General features: G+C 40.9%; 1 protein-coding gene across 1 annotated transcript; it reads left to right on the plus strand.

Annotated features, from left to right (window-relative positions):
- Positions 1 to 16676: 16676 nt before the first annotated feature.
- Positions 16677 to 17138, plus strand: LOC141715024 (uncharacterized). Its single transcript, XM_074518512.1, has one exon. The coding sequence runs from the start codon at positions 16677 to 16679 to the stop codon at positions 17136 to 17138; it is 462 nt and encodes a 153-aa protein (XP_074374613.1).
- Positions 17139 to 18847: the final 1709 nt, after the last annotated feature.

Raw genomic sequence — 18847 nt, forward strand, 5'->3', positions numbered from 1 at the left:
AACTGAGCTAAAGTCTCATACCATGCTCTTGGAGCTTGCTTAAGGCCATAAAGTGCTTTATCAAATATGTAGACATGATTTGGATATTTGGGATCTACAAAGCCTGGAGGTTGTTCAACATATACTTCCTCTTCCAATTCTCCATTGAGAAAAGCACTTTTCACATCCATTTGAAAGACAGTAAACTTTTTGTGAGCAACATAAGCCAAAAATATCCTTATGGCTTCCAATCTAGCAACTGGTGCAAATGTTTCATCATAATCAATTCCCTCCTGTTGAGAATATCCTTTTGCAACCAGCCTTGCTTTATTTCTTGTAATTATTCCATCACTATCAGTTTTGTTTCTGAACACCCACTTTGTACCAACAACAGATCTGTTCTTTGGTCTTGACACTAGGGTCCAGACTTTGTTTCTTTCAAATTCATTTAACTCTTCCTGCATTTCTTGCACCCAATCAACATCTTGAAGAGCTTCTTCCACTTTCTTTGGTTCAGTCTGAGAAAGAAAAGAATTATAGAGACATTCACTTGAAGTAGCTGTTCTAGTTCTGACACATGTATCAGGATTTCCAATAATTAAGTCAGGTGTATGTGATTTAGTCCACTTCCTTGCAGATGGAAGGTTTTCTCTAGAACTGGATGCTCCCCCATGATCCATGCTATCTTCATCAACATTTTCTGATGCTCCCCCTAAAACTATGCTCTCTGAGTTGGATCCTTCATAATTTAAGTTTTCAGAACTATCAGAACTTGGCTTATCAGAACTTGATGAATCAGAACTTGAAGAGCCAGTTGTATGTTCTGATGCTTCTTGAGATGTGGTTATATCTTCAGTATGCTCCCCCTGCATAGGTGCATCTTCCTTTGGCGTAGTCACCACAGTTTCAATAACATCAGAGTTTAATCCATCAGAGTTTGCAGTATCAGGATTTAAACTATCAGGATTTTCAGTATCAGAATTTAAGTCTTCATTTTCAAATCTCAGCTGATCATGATCATTGAAATCTTCAAGTCCAGTAATTTTCTTATCATCAAATGAGACATTGATAGATTCCATGACAACCCTTGTTCTTAAATTGTTGACTCTAAAGGCTTTTGTGGAAAGTGGATATCCAACAAAAATTCCTTCATCAGCTTTTAAATCAAATTTGGATAGTTGTTCAAGGTGAGTCTTAAGAACAAAACACTTGCATCCAAATACATGAAAATACTTCAGATTTGGCTTCTTTTTCTTCACCATCTCATATGGTGTCTTTCCATGGTGGTTGATGAGTGTTGCATTCTGAGTAAAACAAGCAGTCTGCACAGCTTAAGCTCAAAAATAGGTTGGTAGCTTTGCTTCATCAAGCATTATTCGTGCAGCTTCAATAAGAGTTCTATTCTTTCTTTCAACAACTCCATTTTGCTGTGGAGTTCCACGAGCAGAAATTCCTGCTTGATTTCATGGTCTTTGCAGAACTCTTCCATAATCAAATTCTTGAATTCAGTGTCATTATCACTTCTTATGATCTTCACAGAATCTTTGACCAATTTATCCAGTTGCTTGACATGATCAATCAAGATAGATGCAGTTTCACTTTTTGTGTGCAAGAAATACACCCATGTCTATTTGGTGAACTCATCCACTATGACCATAGCATATTTCTTCTTTGCAATAGACATGACATTCACTGGACCATATAGATCTACATGAAGTAGGTGATAAGGCTCAAGAATTGATGATTCAATCTTGCTCTTGAATGAAGATTTTCTTTGTTTAGCCTTCTGACATGAATCACAAAGGCCATCAGGAGAAAATACTGATTTTGGCAGACCTCTCACAAGATCTTTCTTGACTAGTTCATTTATATTGTTGAAATTTAAATAAGAGAGTTTCTTGTGCCAATTCCAGCTTTCTTCAATTGATGCTCTACTCATCAGACAGATTGCAGAACCATCAGTACTTGTTGAAAGCTTGGCTTCATAAATGTTACCACGCCTGTATCCTTTCAGAACAACTTTGCCTGTAGATTTGCTTATAACTTCACAGTGTTCTTCAAAGAAATCTACATGATAACCTATGTCACAGATTTGACTAACACTCAGCAGATTGTGTTTAAGTCCTGAGACCAGAGCTACTTCTTTAATGATGACATTCCCAAGATTGATATTGCCATATCCCAGTGTTTTTCCAATGTTGCCATCTCCATAAGAAACACTTGGGCCAGCCTTCTCCACAAAGTCTGATAGCAGGGCTTTATTTCCAGTCATATGTCCTGAGCATCCACTGTCCAGAACTAGGATGTTTTTCATGTTGCCCTGCAATCACAAAGACCACTAATAATTAGTTTTAAGGACCCAGACTTGCTTGGATCTTTTGGCCTTATTAAGTTTGTTAACATTTGCAGCGGATTTAGCATCAGAGTTTATGTTAACATTTTTCTTATCAGCATTTATACTATCAGACTTTGTATCAAAATTTACACTAGAAGGAACAATGCTAACTTTCTTTAAAGAAGGTTTTATTTGATAATAATCATAGTACAAACTATGATATTCCTTACAAGTATAAATGGAATGCCATAAACTACCATAATGAAAATAAGGATTTTGTGGCCTATATCTAACAGACTGACTCTTAACTCCTGACTTTGAAGGTAAGTAGTTTATGTTCTTATTCTTCCTGCAAAAAGAAGCCAGATGGTTAGAACTTTCACAGTTATGACATGTTTTTCTAGGAGCATTAGGAACAGGCTTATAATCATTGCTTTTATTCACACCTTCCTTTCCATTCCTATTTTTCCTAGGTGACTTTACCTTGTTTACATTCTTAACATCTTTCAGCTTATGCTTAAGCTGCTTCTTTGTCATTAAGCCTATGTTAACTTCAGTTGTCTTTTCCTGTTTTAGTTTGTCAGAAGTTAATTCCTCTTTTCAGATTCTGAAGTGTGTGTCCAGCTTTTCTTCTTTGTGACAAGAGCCTTGCCTTTGTCACTCTTCACTTTCTTGCAATCAGGAGATATGTGGCCTTTCTTACCACAGTTGTAGCCTTTGACATTTGTGTAATCTCCTCTGTCAGACTTCCCTCCTTTGCCTTCAGATTTTCTGAAACTCTTCTTATCAAAACTTGCACCTTTCCTGGAAAACTTCTTTCCCTTTCTGAATTTCCTGTATGCAATCCTTGTGATTCCTTTCACCATAAGAGCACACAGCTTCATCATCTCTTCATCAGCATCCATCTCAGGCAAGCTTTCAGTTTCTGAGTCATCATCACTATCAGAACTTGATGACTCAGTATCAGACTTTATGATGAGCGCTTTTCCCTTGCCTTTCCTTAAGATAGCTGCCTTGGGGGATTCTTCTTCAGCCTTAAGAGCAACTGTCCTTGACTTTCCTCCTTTCCTCTTGCTTCTTTGTTCCATCTCAAGTTCATGAGTCTTGAGCATCCCATAAATTTCATCAAGAGTTGTTTCATCAAGATTATAGTCGTCTCTTATAATTGTTTCCTTCAAATCCCAACTTTCAGGAAGAGCTAACAGGAATTTAAGGTTTGAATCTTCAATATCATACTCTTTATCAACTAGTGACAAATCATTCAAGAGTTTGACAAATCTGTCATATAAATCAGTCAATGACTCATTAGGCTTTGTGTCAAAGTGTTCATACTCTTGAGTGAGTATTGTCTTCATGTTCTTCTTAATCGAATCAGTTCCCTGGCACCTTGTCTCTAAGGCATCCTATATCTCCTTTGCAGTCTTGCAGTTAATTACCCTGTTTGACATTACATTATCAATGGCACTATGCAGCAAGTGTCGTACCTTAGTATCCTTAGCAATTGATGCGATATATTCAGCAGTGTAATCACTCTTCTCCTATGGTACAGACTTTGCTGCTTTACCTGCAACTACAACATCGAGTTTTGTTGTCTTGTGAGGTCCTTCATTGATTCTGTCAAGATATTCTGGATCTGTAGCTTCCAGAAACATAGTCATCCTCACCTTCCATATGGGATATTCAGATGGTTTTAGTATGGGAACTCTAATAGCCTCATATCGACTATGGATTTGAGTCTTTGGGGGTTCTTCAGTTTTGGTGGGCTTGGTTGGAGTTTCTGCTTCAGACATGATTGTTTTTGGATCTTAAACTGTTTGTGTGTTAACAGATAGGCTCTGATACCACTTGTTAGGTTACACACACTGTAGAAGGGGGTTGAATACAGTGTATAGAACAATCAAATCAAATTCAAATAACACAAGTAATAGAAAACATACTTTATTCAATGCAATATACTCTGTTACAATATGGAACTGTTCTCTCTCAGTGATGAACAAATATCACGAGAGCTGCTAGGGTTACAATGAATAATATTCTCGATAATGATAACATTTATAGTGTAAACCCTATGTCTGTATTTATATATTACACAGTTATAAGATAATCGCTAATTGATATGAAATATAATTTTGCTTCCTAAAATATATCAGTTATTTATCTTTTCTTCCAAGTATTCCATTCTTCACAGAATTCCTTCTTCATGCATATCTCTTCTTATATTTGTCTAGATCTTCTTTCCTTTCAATCAGCCGCCTTCCTTATATGAAAGTTTCCTTTAAGTCCTGATATTATCTCCTGATAAATATCTCCTGAACCTTAAGTACTGATAACTTAAGTTCTGACTTCAGTATACGTGCTGATTTCAGTTAAGTACTGATTTATCCTGTTTAAGTAATATCTGAAAAATAAACATAAATCATATTAGACATGACATTATCAAATATATCTAACAGAAAGAAATTTCAAAACCACTAGAAACTAAACAGCTTCCACATATTATATTTCTACGCATGTCGGGAACATGATGCACTCTAGTCAGAGATAGTACATGTCCTGAAGGGAACTTCAGATCCACGTTTCCTATTCCAAGTACTTGAGCCGCACTAGCATTCCCCAACTTTACAGTCAATCTATGACTATGTTGATAAGATACAAATAAACTAATATCAGCACAAATATGCACATTAGCTCCAGTATCTATCAACCATTCGTTTGACATATAGGTAGAAAATTTTACAGGATTGTAGGATACATATCGGTCAACGTCGGTTTCAGAAGCCGTAGCCTCACCAACGACCATGTTCCCTACGGGCCCACTTGCGGTTCCAAGCACAGCATTCGCATGCGCTACCACCTCGGTTTTCTTTGCTTTTTTCGTAGGGTAGTCCTTACTCCAGTGCCCAACCTGTCCACAAGACCAACATGGTTTGTTTGCCTTGGATTTTTTGGCCTTGGCCTTGTCACTCTTAGGTTTATTACTATTAACTTTCTTAGCAACAACCTTCCTTTTCTGTCCTATAGTTGCTACGTTTACCTTCGAGGTATCGTGCTCAGTTGGCATCACATGTCCCTATTTGGACTTGTGTTGTTCTTGGACCGAGATGTCCAGCATAAGCTTAGTCCAGGTGATCTCTCCTTTCTGTCTTTTCAGGAAGAGAGAGAACTCTGCCAAAGACTTCGGGAGCTTTTCAATCTCGCTCATAACCTTGAACTTCTTAGGGAGGTCCATACCAGACTCCTTCAAAGCATGCACTATCATCTCGAACTCATGCACCTGCTCAGTCATGGACTTATTGTCCACCAGCTTGAACTCGAGGAACCTTGCCACAGAATACTTTTCTAGACCTTGTGAGTCAGTATTTTGTGTCTGATCCAGCTTCTCCCATAAGAGTTTTGCGGAGTAGGCATCAGAAGAATAGACATCAAACAAAGTGTTTGTTAGTGCCGCCAGAATGGCCGCCCTAGCCACTCCATCCTTCTCAGTCCACTTCGCAAAAGCCTTAACTGTGTCAGCCTTCTCTTGATCCACTACTGGTTTCTCATATTCCACAACCGGCCACAGACCCTTTATAGTCAGCCACAAGTTCATCCTTTTCTGCCAGCGAGAAAAGCCAATTCCACCATTGAATTTCTCTGGTAAACTGTTAGTTCAACAACTTGTGGGAAACTATAGGTGGTCCAATCAATGGCCCCGGCAGTTGCACCCGAACCGCCGCCACCACCAACGATAACCTCACTTTCGTTAACCATTATGCTAAATTCTAAATAACTATTATCTCTTCAAGAATGTTGGAAATATTCACTAACTATTACAACAACATAGATGCAGTTATATAACATATTTAGCAAGCCAAGGCCAAGATAACAATCAAAGAAACAAAACATGTAGGTAAACAACATGCATATCAGTAACTGAAAGAACAAAGAAAGAAACGAAAGCGTACCAGTAACCATAGCTTTAACACAGTGATAAACAAACTGAAAAGCAGTGGTAGCCAACAGGTACAATGCAATAAGAAACCAAAATAAAACCAGCTGAGTCGTTTGTCCTTGCTCGAAGCCCTGACTGCTCTTGAAGAGATAATTGCCCCACCTGCTGCGTTGGGATGCTTGCAATGCCTCCTCCAGGATAAAACAGCTCCAGACTTGATGTTCACAGCAACAACAAATCCAACTTCGACTAACACCTCAGTCGCCGGAAAAATCAGCAGCTCAGAACTTGTGTTTTGGGAGAGAAAAGAGAGCAGAGAGGAGAAGAAGAGAATGTAGGTGTGGTGTTTTTCATCAACAACTTAGGTCTCTATTTATAGTAGAGGCTAAGTGTAACTGACCACCCTGACATTAATAGACTTTAATAGACTTTAATATCAGAAATAAAACTGCTCATTTAATACATAAATCAAAACCGCTGATTTTGAATTTAAATAAAATGTAACAGCTTTTGTATTTAATCCACACATTAAATTACATTTAATGTTTTCAATTATGAATTTATATTATCAGTTACATGTCCAGATTCATTAAATCTGACTCAGGCCACTTACAAAGTGACCATGCCCAACAGAAACAATAACCTAGCCCGATTGATAAATTAATTTTAATTAAATAATTAAATCACAAATAAATAAAATCCTCACTTTATTTATTTTTTAACGTGGGACAAATGACACATTCTCCATTTTAAGCTTTACAAGGTACTAGTTTCAACTCTATTTCTCTATGAATTTCACTAAGAAAATACTCAGATCCATATATAAAAGTTTATGTTCACATATCATGGAACAACTTTCAATCATTAGATTTTAGGATTATCATAAAAAAATAATAAAAATTATGATCTAAAATCCATTTTTTCTAACAGTTAAACCTAACAAAAATAGTATGTTGCTAAAATATACTGCGTGTTTAAACAAGAGCAATTTCAACTATGACAATCCTTATTTAAATTTATTGTATGTGTATGAATGATAGGGATTTAGCTCCAAAAATCATACCCGAAACCCCTGCCACATCATCATTAGTGTATTAAAATCAGTGTTCTAAAAATCGGTCTAGGCGGCCGCCTAGGCGGCGCCTAGGCGCTAGGCGGTGGTAAAACGCCCCGACTCGGACCTAGGCGGTGATTTAGGCGTATTTTCAAAAAACCGGGTCAAAATCGGGATTAGGCGGGTTAGGCGGTCAAAAATCGGTTCTAGGCGGTCTAGGCGGAAAATAATAAAAAAAATATTTTTTTTTACCTTTTAATAATTTAATTAATTAATTTCATAATTTCACACAATATCATGTCAATTTCTAATATAAAGTATTGGTAATAAGTAACAAGTAATCAAATATATTTACTTTCTCACTTAAAATATAAAATTAACATATTATAATTAATTTAAAAGTGTGAATTAAAATATAGTTAATATTGTAAACTCAACAATTAGTGCATAACGCATGTCAAATGTGTAGATATTGTTTAATATCATTCTAATTTCTTTTTTAAACAAATATTTGACATATTGATCATTATATAGTTATAAAAATTAAAAATAATATTTATATTCTTCCGATTAATGTTCCGATTAATCGGTCCGATTAATCTCCGACTTGCCGATTAATCTCTCGAAGGTACCCTCACACGTCTAACGATTTCTGGAACACTGACTAAAATACAATATATATCTAGTTTAAACCTCCCACTTCTTACGTATATTACCTAGAATATTGATTAATATTATTTTTAAATTATAGGTAACACTGTTAGACCAAAATAACTTTTTGATTCCCTATATTTGAAGTTAATAATTATTTATTATATTTTAACGAGTCAATACATGAGGTTTCAGTTCAAGATGCTATAAGAAAAGTTTTAGCGGCCTCCTAACTCATTTTTCAATATAATATTAAAAAATACCTATTAACAATGTTAAATTCTAACAATAATTGTTATATTAATTCTTTATTCATAATTTATTAATAAAACAATTCCACTGTAATCAAATATTGTGCAATAATTGGACATATAAATTTTAGAGTTTCTAGTTTTTGAGAGCATGGAGATGAATCTCTTAAAATTTAAACTTTTTAAGCTTCATTTCAAAATATATTTCTTTTAAACTAAAAAACACGCTTAAAGAGTTTATTAGAAATGTTTTAAGTATCCTGAATAAGTGCTCCTACTTAGGAGAATATTTACTTGTAATTTATTCTTTGTTTTTTCAAAAAATATACTACTACGATATGTATTTCTTTGTAATGCAAGATTTGACGTCAGTGAAATACTAGGACGGCAACTTTGACATTCCATTATTCCATGTGTTTGTTCATGTCATGAATCAAATATTTTGTTATTTTCTTTTTTGAACTTTTGAGTTTTTTAAGTTACATGAGAGATACTTAAAGCATATTTTTTGCATTTCAGTTACGAAGTAATTCAAAGTCCATAAATTGTATGATCATTTATTTATGATTATCGTCAGCTGATATTAAAAATACCACATAAACACAGTAGCACACGTAAATAACATTTGTTTCTACTTACCTAATCTCATACTTAATTGGCATTTGACGCAAATTTTAACTGTCCAACCCACTTAACCAAATACTCCCTAGCCGGTGGCCGGTACACATGCACAATTGCCCCTCAGTTAACTACAGGAAACAAGTTAGTAAATACATCCCCGCACCGCTCCTGAGGGAAAAAAACCCCAAATATTATTATTTTGAAATAAATGATTTTTAATGTTATTTTATGAAAATATGACATTCAATATCATTCAAATATATTTTTTCAATTTGCATTTTGTATTAAACTTGAAAACACGATTTGTGTCATGTTTTTTTAATATTAAGTACGTAACTTTATGTTATACCCAAAATTTGACATTGAATTGACTCGGGACAAATGCAGATTACGTACGGTCAAACCCGGTATTACGTTGTAGGAGGTTAGGACGCGTCCAGGCATAGAGGACGCGCCTACTTGTGAGAAGATGTGCTATAGTCCGGTAATGACGGAGTATGAGAGTGCATGATCAGGGAAGGACGCGCCCAAACTAGGTGGCCGCGTCAACCATGGTGAAAGTACTTGGCAAATGTGATCTCGTGACAATGGAAGTTGGAGTACGCGCCTGTCTTCATCAGGACGCGTCTTGTTGCTGTGGCATGCTGTAAGGAACGGTTGATGAAGAAACAAGGTTGGTTTTATAAAGGTGAGGACGCGCCCAGAGTCTTAGGACGCGTCTTGTGTTTGGTCAATACACTTTTGATGGTGACTTCAGGACAAAGCTTGCATGGAGAGGAGCAATGGAGATTATTTTTACTAACGTATTTGTTGCAGGTACTCTTTGAAGAATTCCATCCTTGAGACGGTCAAGGATGGGGATGTCCGTGAAAAGCTTGAAGGACCTCCAAGGGTATGCCTGATGATTGAAGGCCTCCTCATATATTCAACGGGTGTCCTCGTTGGGGATGCGGGGTTAGCATTGGTGTGTGCTTTGGGAACTCTGTTCTTGTATTCAACGGGTGTCCTCGTTGGAGAACTTTGGAGTCATCCTGCACTTTGCACCCAAGAGCTTGAGATCACCTGTCCTGTTATCTGGTGGGTAATCCTCATTCGGGGGACAAGGATGCGTCTGGCATTTGGGGTGAACCGTGGCTATACCTGCGTTCGTAAATCAAAGGAGATAGCTGTAGCGGAGTGTTATCCTTGCGCAGGGAGATGCATTATCCGTGAAGTCCTGCGATTACGGACGAGCCTTAGGCCTTTGCGGTTGGGCCTCATAGTTGGACATTCCTAAAGCTAGCGGAAGATGGACTTTGGATGGACTTCTACCGGGCCTAGGGAATAAGAAGTCTAAGCCCAATTAGATTTCTTGTTCCACAAGAACTACGTCAGGCTTGATCCCTATATAAAGGGTACGTAGGCACATTGAGAGGGTAAGAAGTTGAGAGCTGATAAGAGAGCCACCACTTACTCTGATCAATCTCAGCCTAAAACAACCACAAACCACCACACACTGCTTAATTTTCTGGCGAAGAACCACCGTCATAGCTCTTAATTCCGGCGAGAAACCTCAATCTTTGTTGTTACCAGATTCCTTCGTCAACAAATTGGCGCTAGAAGGACGGGTGCTAATTAAGGTCGTAATCTTAGGAGGAAAAGATGTCTTACAATCGTGATGGAAGTTCTTATGATGGAACTGACAGCAGATCTGAAGGAGAAGGCGGGGGAGGCTACACTCGCCATGAACCCTACGTTCCCAGAAACATGGCGGATCCACCAGGAGCTCCGGATGTAGGGGAACACCTTCGATTCTCATCAGCAACGCTGATATCTTGGAGCAGTTGTATCGCATGGGGGATACTCTTAATAGTTTTCACTCAAGACTGAATACGGTGGAGCGTCGGAGAACGAGGAGAGGTCATCGTTTTCCCCGTCACGGCCATGCCGTGGGGAAAGCGCCAGTAGTTGAAGGAGATACCCAGGACATCGGGGAAAACCCGCGAATCACTCCGCGATGCTTGGAATATTCTGATGATGTAGAGCCTATTGTGGAGCTTGTCGATGAGGACACTGATGGTAGGGAAAGGCCTTGCCTTGGTAACCAGGTGGTGCCACACCCACATAGGTCTGGGCGTACGATGGACGAGCGTCGTCGTGCGGAGAACACTCAGAATCAAGATGAGGAAATAAGGGATTTTTCAACCTTGAAAAGAAGGCTTGGCATAAGGTTGGAAGATGACGATTTGAGGATATTGCTGGTAGAATGGCAAAAGGAAGGAAATGCTGGAGAAGCGAGGCCCCGTGATACAACGCGTGTGCCCCCTACATTCCAAAGGGATGACAGGGCGCGACACCGCGAGCACGAGCGTGCCCCTCTGCGAGGAAGGCCTGTGAGCTACTACCGGGATATCAGAGGAATGGACGAGGAATGATGGAATACGAATATGGGAGAACACCCTACAATGGTAGGAAAGATGGTGCACCCTCCACTGAAGAAGCACCTGCCGTTATTCCTGTAGCTTCCCACAGTGCTACAGGTAATGGGTCCAGGGTGCGTTCTCATGACCTGGACGGCGGGCGAATTCAAGTAAGAGTGCAAAATAATGATGGAATCCCGCAACGCGGTCAAGAGGAACCTCGTGTGCGGGTAAAAAGTTTAAAACCAAGATGGTAACATGCCGCAGCCGCAGCCTCAGGGCGAGGGGCGGCGAGATCCGCCGCTACACCCGGGGGGTAATCAAGGGGAACTACAACATGTCATAGAGCAACCCCAACAGCCTAATATTCAAACCATTCCTGGAGTAGGGACGTTTAATGTGAACGATCTCAAGAGGTTGCTCAACCATCTTGAGGGAGGAAGAGTAACGGCGACTGTGCAAACTCCTTCTCCTTTTGCTGCTGTTGTGAGGGAGGTGCAATTGCCTGTAGGATATATGAACACAACCAATGACTTGCGTTTTCATGGGAACTCTGATCCTGTGGAATTCCTGGGGCGCTTTAACATTGAAATGGATGTATATCAAGTACCTGATTTGGCTCGATGCGGTCTCACGGCGGCCACTTTTAGAGAAGATGCTCAGTAGTGGTTCCAAAAACTTGGTCCAGGTGTGATCACATCCTGGGAACAGATGAAAACTTTGTTTTTGACTCAATTTCAAGCTGCAGTGAAGTACACACCACCAGTTACCACACTGGCTAATGTGAAACAGAAGGAAGGAGAAAGTTTAACCTCATACTTCAAAAGGTTCAATGCAGAATCCACTTTGGTAAGGGGTGCAACTGATGAAATGCTGAAAATACTTCTTATAGCTGGACTGCGTGTGGGAACAAATTTTTGGAAGCACCTGCAAGGGAAGGACCCGGTGTCGTTAGCAGATGTGCTTGCGCAGGCGGAATCATTCAAAGCGATTGAGCAGTCGCTTGCGGTAAACAAAAAAGAATGACAATACCCATAACTCCAAGGGGCGAGCCAAGAGAAGATATAGATCCTTGAGCCCAGATTACCGGCGAAATGCCAGAAGCCCTAATAGGGTGAACACCGTGAACACGCGGAGAGAATGGAGCCCGCCATCAAACTATGAGAGAAGGGTCAGCAATTATACATCACTGGCAGCATCCCATTGATCATATCTTCGAGGTAAATAAGGATAGATGAATCTTCAAGAAACCAGACCGTCTAACTTCATGGCAGAGTAGAGACAAGAAGAAGTATTCAGATTACCATGAGTCTACCGGCCATGATACCCACGAGTGTCGTCACCTAAAAGATGAAATTGAGGAATTGATCAAGGCTGGGTACCTGGGAGAATGGATTGACAAGGTGAAATGACCCAGGGGAAATGATGACAAGGGTAAGGATGAAAGACAGCCCCCTGCGGTTGGAAGATATTGAAAAAATAGCAGAAGTTAAGTTTCAGAGGGCAGGAAGTATCAGCAGCAATTTTTGGAGGACACCCTTTTGTTGGTGATAGTAATCAAGCATTGGAAAGAAATGCGAGAGAGGCGCGACATCCGCCGCTCACCAACATTCACAGCTTGGAAGACAGACCTCCAAAGATCTTTAAGGGAGAGTCCGCTAACATTACATTCAAGGAAAAAGAATCAAGGTGGGTGCATCATCCCCACAACGATGCTTTGGTGATTACCATGCTTATTAGGGCAATGAATGTACATCGAGTCTTCTTGGACAATGGGAGTTCTGCGAACATCTTGTATTACAGCATATACAAAAAATTGGGTTTCCCGGACAGCGACATGTATTTTGAAGATGCACACGTCTATGGCTTTACTGGAGAAGCAGTGAGAGTTATGGGTTCGGTTAGACTTCCCGTCACACTCGGGGAAGGAGCTTTGTCAGTCACTCAAATGATAGACTTCAAAGTGCTGGATCAGGATTCCGCGCACAATGTGTTGTTCGGCAGACCTTGGTTACGAGCGTTCAGGGTGATAACCTCGATACATCACTTGATGATAAAGTTCCCAACACCAAACGGAGTAGGCAGTCTGAGAGGGTCGCAGTACGAGTCACACGACTGCTATCACAAGGCTGTTAAAAAATTCCACAGGAGAAGGTACGAGGGAAAGGGTCTTCCATTTGAGGGTGCGGAGGACATTCATACAAAACCAAGTGGAGAGGTTCATGCCCACTATTTTGTAGAAGGTCCAGAAGAGGAAGAAACTTATATCACCGGGAACTCTATTTGGAGTTTAGGGAATGTTTCGAGGATCCGTAGTGTGGAAGAAGTTTGGTGAACCATGCGGAGGATATCATGCAGGAGGTTAACGGGGAAAAATTGGAAGAAAGAAGTGAGATTTTGCAAGGTCTCGGAAATAAATTCAAGGTGGATGCTCCTCAAAAAGAGGATGCGCCCTTGAAGAGTAATAAGGGAATTGAGGTTGATGCTCCTCCAAATGAAGACGCGCCCTCTTCACCTGCGTTGCATAAACCCATGCCTCTGAGGAAGATGCTCCCACTCAAGGTGACATGCCCTCAGATGCAAGGGTGGAGGTCGAAGACCCCCGAGACTTTGATTTCGATTTGGATCCGAGGATCCCTATGCCCGCCGAAAATACGGGACCGGCCGAGGACACAATATCTATTCTGGTCGACAAAGATGACTCGAACAAAATTTTGAAAGTAGGATCCTAGTTAGGTGATAAAATGAGGGAAAGTCTTACCCGCTTTTTAATTGCAAATCTTGATGTCTTCGCATGGAGTCATTCAGACATGGTGGGAATCGACCCAGGAGTAATATGTCACCGGTTGAATATCTTCCCGAATTGTACAGGCATACGTCAAAAATGCCGCCCGGTGAGCAGGGATAGGGCGATAGCATTAAAAGAAGAAATAGACCGATTGTTGACAGTGAGACTAATCAAAGAATCCTTCTACCCCGAATGGCTTGCAAATCCAGTGCTTGTGAAAAAGCCGAACGGGAAGTGGAGAACATGTGTGGATTTCACAGATCTCAATAAGGCATATCCAAAGGATAGCTTCCCGCTCCCATGAATTGATCAGTTGGTTGACGCGACAGCAGGGCATGCATTGCTGAGTTTTATGGATGCATACTCTGGTTACAATCAAATTCCGATGTATGGCCCTGATCAAGAACATACGTCCTTTATCACTGACAGAGGGTTATACTGTTACATAGGAATGCCGTTTGGTTTGATCAATGCTGGCGCAACCTACCTGCGGTTGGTAAACATGATGTTCAAAAACCAAATTGGGAGAACCATGGACGTGTACGTGGATGATATGCTGGTAAAGTCCAAGGTGCTGAATGATCATATCAGACACTTGATGGAAATGTTTAACATTCTAAGGAGGTTTCGCATGAAGCTGAACCCACAAAAGTGTGTGTTCGGCGTGGAGTCGGGCAAGTTTCTCGGGTTCATCGTCAACCATAGGGGGATTGAGGCCAACCCCGCAAAAATCAAGGTACTGTTAGATATCAAATCGCCCACCAATATGAGACAAGTGCAAAGTTTAACTGGGAGGATTGCCGCGCTAAATCGGTTTATTTCCAAATCTTCTGACAGATGCAAAGAGTTCTTCAAGGCGATTAAGTTAGCAGGGAAAGACTTTGTATGGACACCAGAATGTGAAGAGGCTTTCAGAAAGATCAAGGAGCAACTGGGAAACCCTCCCATACTGTCATAACCATTAGATGGAGAATCTCTAGTACTGTACCTCACAGTGTCTGAGTATTCAATCAGCGCAGTTCTGGTAAGAGAGGAAGATGGGCAGCAGTCACCAGTGTACTACGTGAGCAAGCGGTTGCACGATGCTGAAACTCGCTACACAAGCATGGAGAAGTTGGTTTATACCCTGATTCTTGCATCAAGAAAATTGCGGCCATATTTCCAAGCCCATAGAATTGAAGTCCGTATGGCATACCCGCTACGACAGGTCCTCCATAAACCAGAGTCATCAGGGAGAATGCTGAAGTGGGCTGTGGAGTTGGGACAGTTTGATTTGGAATATGTGCCCTGGACAGCGATTAAAGGGCAAGCCTTAGCTGATTTCTTGTTGGAATTTGATTCTGAAGTTGATGACAAAGCTTTGGTAATGCTACATCCACCTCATGTTGAGGAGTCTTTGAAGGAGTTTTCCACATCCCTGGTGGATCTTGCATGTGGATGGGGCAGTTAACAATGAAGAAGCAGGTGCGGGTATAGTACTCGTGTCTCCAGAAGGCCATCATCTGATGAGCGCAATTCATTTCATATTTTATGCAACAAATAATGATGCGGAGTATGAAGTGTTGATTAATGGCCTAAAGATCGCTCTGGAAATGGGAGTGTGAAACCTAATTGCGAGGAGTGACTCAGAGCTGGTGGTGAATCAGGTGAATGGGGGATTTCAAGCGCGAGGCCCACGAACAGAGTTATACTTAAGATGCACACAGCGACTGATTGGAATGTTAAAAGAAGTTAGGTTGGAATGTGTTCCACGGGAGAAGAATAGTAACGCGGATGCTCTAGCAAAAATGGGGTCGCAATAAGAGGATGTGTTATTAGGATCCATACCTCTTGAGATCCAGGAGATTCCTAGTATCCCAGAGATAGAAATTATGCAAGTGGATGAGGCTCCCAAGGAAACATAGATGACACCCATTTTAGCTTACATTCATAGGGGAACACTCCCCGAAGATAAGTTCAAAGCTCGTCGACTCCGCTATCAGGCTGCAAGGTATGTGGTGTACGATGAAGTTCTGTACAAGAGAGGCTTCAATCAACCGCTGCTTAGATGTGTTGACAAAGAAGAGGGAAATTATATCTTAAGGGAAGTGCATGAACTATGGCAATCACTCGGGGGTAGCTCGTTGGCGATGAAAGTTTTACGTTAAGGTTACTATTGGCCTACGATGAAAGAGGATGCTACAAATTTTGTCAGGGCATGCGATCGCTGCCAGCAGTTTTGCAAACTACCCGTCTATGCCAGCGACACTCTTGACGCCTATGGTTCCCGTGGCCTTTCGCCATGTGGGGAATTGATCTTATTGGAGAATTACCTAAAGCTAAAGGAGACGTCAAATATGCAGTGGTTGTGGTTGATTACTTTACTAAATGGGTGAAAGCTATACCATTGGCTACTATCACCGCAAAGAAAATCAGAGATATTGTTTTCAACTCCATCGTGTGCAGGTTTGGAATCCCTTACAAGCTTGTCTCTGACAATGGAAAACAATTTGATAGCAAGGAGTTGCGACAACTATGTGAGGAATTGAAAATTAAGAAGGAGTTTGCAGCGGTCTATCATCCTTAAAGCAATGGGCAGACATAAGCTGTGAATAGAATAATAAAGCATACCCTCAAAGCAAAACTGGAGGAGCGTAAAAGAATTGGCCTGAAGAACTCCCAAAAGTGATGTGGTCCTACAATACTACTCCACGATCTACAACGGGAGAAACTCCATTTATGCTGACCTACGGTTACGAAGCTATGGGCCCCGTGGAGGTTGGTACAGGGTCGCTTCGCAGAGATCGATACGTGGAGGGGGATGTAGAGGTTAATCAAAGGCTTCATTTGGATTTTTTGGAAGAAACAAGGGAGAATTCTCAGTTGAGGCTTGCGGCGTATCAGCAACGTGCAGCGAGGTATTATAACAAGAAGGTAAGAGGGCAGTTGCTGAAGGTGGGAGATTTGATACTTAGGAAGGTGATGCCCAACATGAAGAACTTCCAACATGGAGTGTTTGGAGCTAATTGGGAAGGACCATACAAGATAAAGGCTATCTTGTGGAAAGGGACTTATCACCTTGAAGATATGGAAGGGAAGCTGGTTCCGCGAGCGTGGAACGCGAAACATCTCCGAAAGTATTACCAGTAAGGCGCGGCCTTGGCCCCTTACGTACCTTTTTTATTATATATTTAGGGCTATGCCCAGATCATAGACTATGATTAAATAAATTCCTCCTAGCCTAGGGCGGTAGTGCATGTACTACTTACCTTAGAACTGGTTGAAGGGTCATTTTTTCGAATAATTTCCCCACAGAGCATAGTAGCCGTGGGACTGGTGCAGTTTTGACATCAGAGCACATTACTATGAAAACTTTAAAATTTTCCAAAAGTTACATGCTTGTTAATTTGCTTGGCTTCATGACACGTCTAAGCAACAGGGCGCGTCCTGATTGATAGATCTATGTAGATGTTAAAAGGAACAATAAAATTCAAGTAAAATTGGAAGTGAGAGGCGTACTACTTCTAAGGACGCGCCCAAGATATCTTGGCTGATGCTCCGACAATTTTATGTTTCTCCAATCTTTACAAAACATAATTAAAGGGAAGACGCGTCATGTTTGAAGACGCGCCCCTCACGCTCTGTATCTCATTTAAGTGCCCAAGTGCATCATGGTATCTTGTTTGTTAAAAATACACTATCCAGACAATTCTATACAGACGCGTCCAAACAGAAAGGACGCGCCCATTAATAAAACCTACTTAATGTGTGACAGCAGAGAGAATATCAATATTTCAAAAGTGACGTGTCCTCCATAGGACGCGCCCATCTTTATGACAAAAGCACGATTGATAAAGTGGAGATGTGCATAAAGGTAAATTAACGAGAAAATATCATGAAACTGTGCCAGCAAATAAAGTTCAAAAAAATAGTCATTACAATTTACAAGGCTTCGAAGGGTCCGCACCTTTAAATAGTTCAGAAAATAACTTCACAAATAAGTGTAGGACGCGTCCTAGGCAGGAGGCGCGTCCTGAGGCTTGTCTTGGTCGCCTGTAGGGGGAGCTTGAGTTTGGAGTGGAGAAGGAGTAGGAGACGCGTCCTCTTCCTCCAAGTCCAGGAAAATTCTCTTGCTTTTGATAAAATCTGCAGCCCTGACTCTGAAATCATTGACCCATATCTGGGTGTCTGCATCGAACTTTGAAAAGGTATACTCTGGGTCATTTGCAATAAACCCAGAGCACCACTCTTCAAACCCAGCTGCGAAGCCATTTTGGTAAACCATCTTTTTTTCCTCTGTCCATCCATGCAGCCTGTCATCGTTCAGAGTGTCAAGCTCCAGCTGCATGGTGGAATTTAGTGTGATAACACTTTCCATTGTTTTCTCCAAAGAGGAGACATTACCTTCTAACAAAGCCTTTTCTGCCTCAAGACACGTCTTCTCCTCCTCCAGGCGTTTGATCTCAGCATCCTTTTCTTGGGCAAGCCGATTAATATACTTTTCCAGAAATTTTACCTTATTTTCAGCTTGATTTTTTGCAGTATCGGTGGCAGCAAGACGCACCCTGAGCCTTGCATACATATTAGCACTTTGCCTGGCGTGCAAGTGAAGCTCAGCTGCAGCTCTCACCATAGCCTCCTCTGTCTGCTGCTCTGTCCTGAAGGTCCAGCCTCTAACTTCATCCTCGGTAAAGTCTCCAGCTGAGGAGGCACCCAGGTATCGAAGCACAAAGGATTGATCATCTGGCACTACTTTCTGATGCTTGGAGGGCGCGTCCTCCTCCTTCTAAGGGATGTCTAGCATAGTAGTGTCAATTATTTTTGGTGGAGGAGGAGTTACAGCAGGAGTGGGATCTTTA

Source organism: Apium graveolens, chromosome 3 (genome assembly GCF_009905375.1).
Source record: "Apium graveolens cultivar Ventura chromosome 3, ASM990537v1, whole genome shotgun sequence".
Taxonomy (NCBI): domain Eukaryota; kingdom Viridiplantae; phylum Streptophyta; class Magnoliopsida; order Apiales; family Apiaceae; genus Apium; species Apium graveolens.

What these genes read in the sequence shown, in the direction of transcription:
- LOC141715024 (XM_074518512.1), top strand. Translation starts at nt 16,677, where the DNA reads ATGTGGTCCTACAATACTACTCCACGATCTACAACGGGAGAAACTCCA.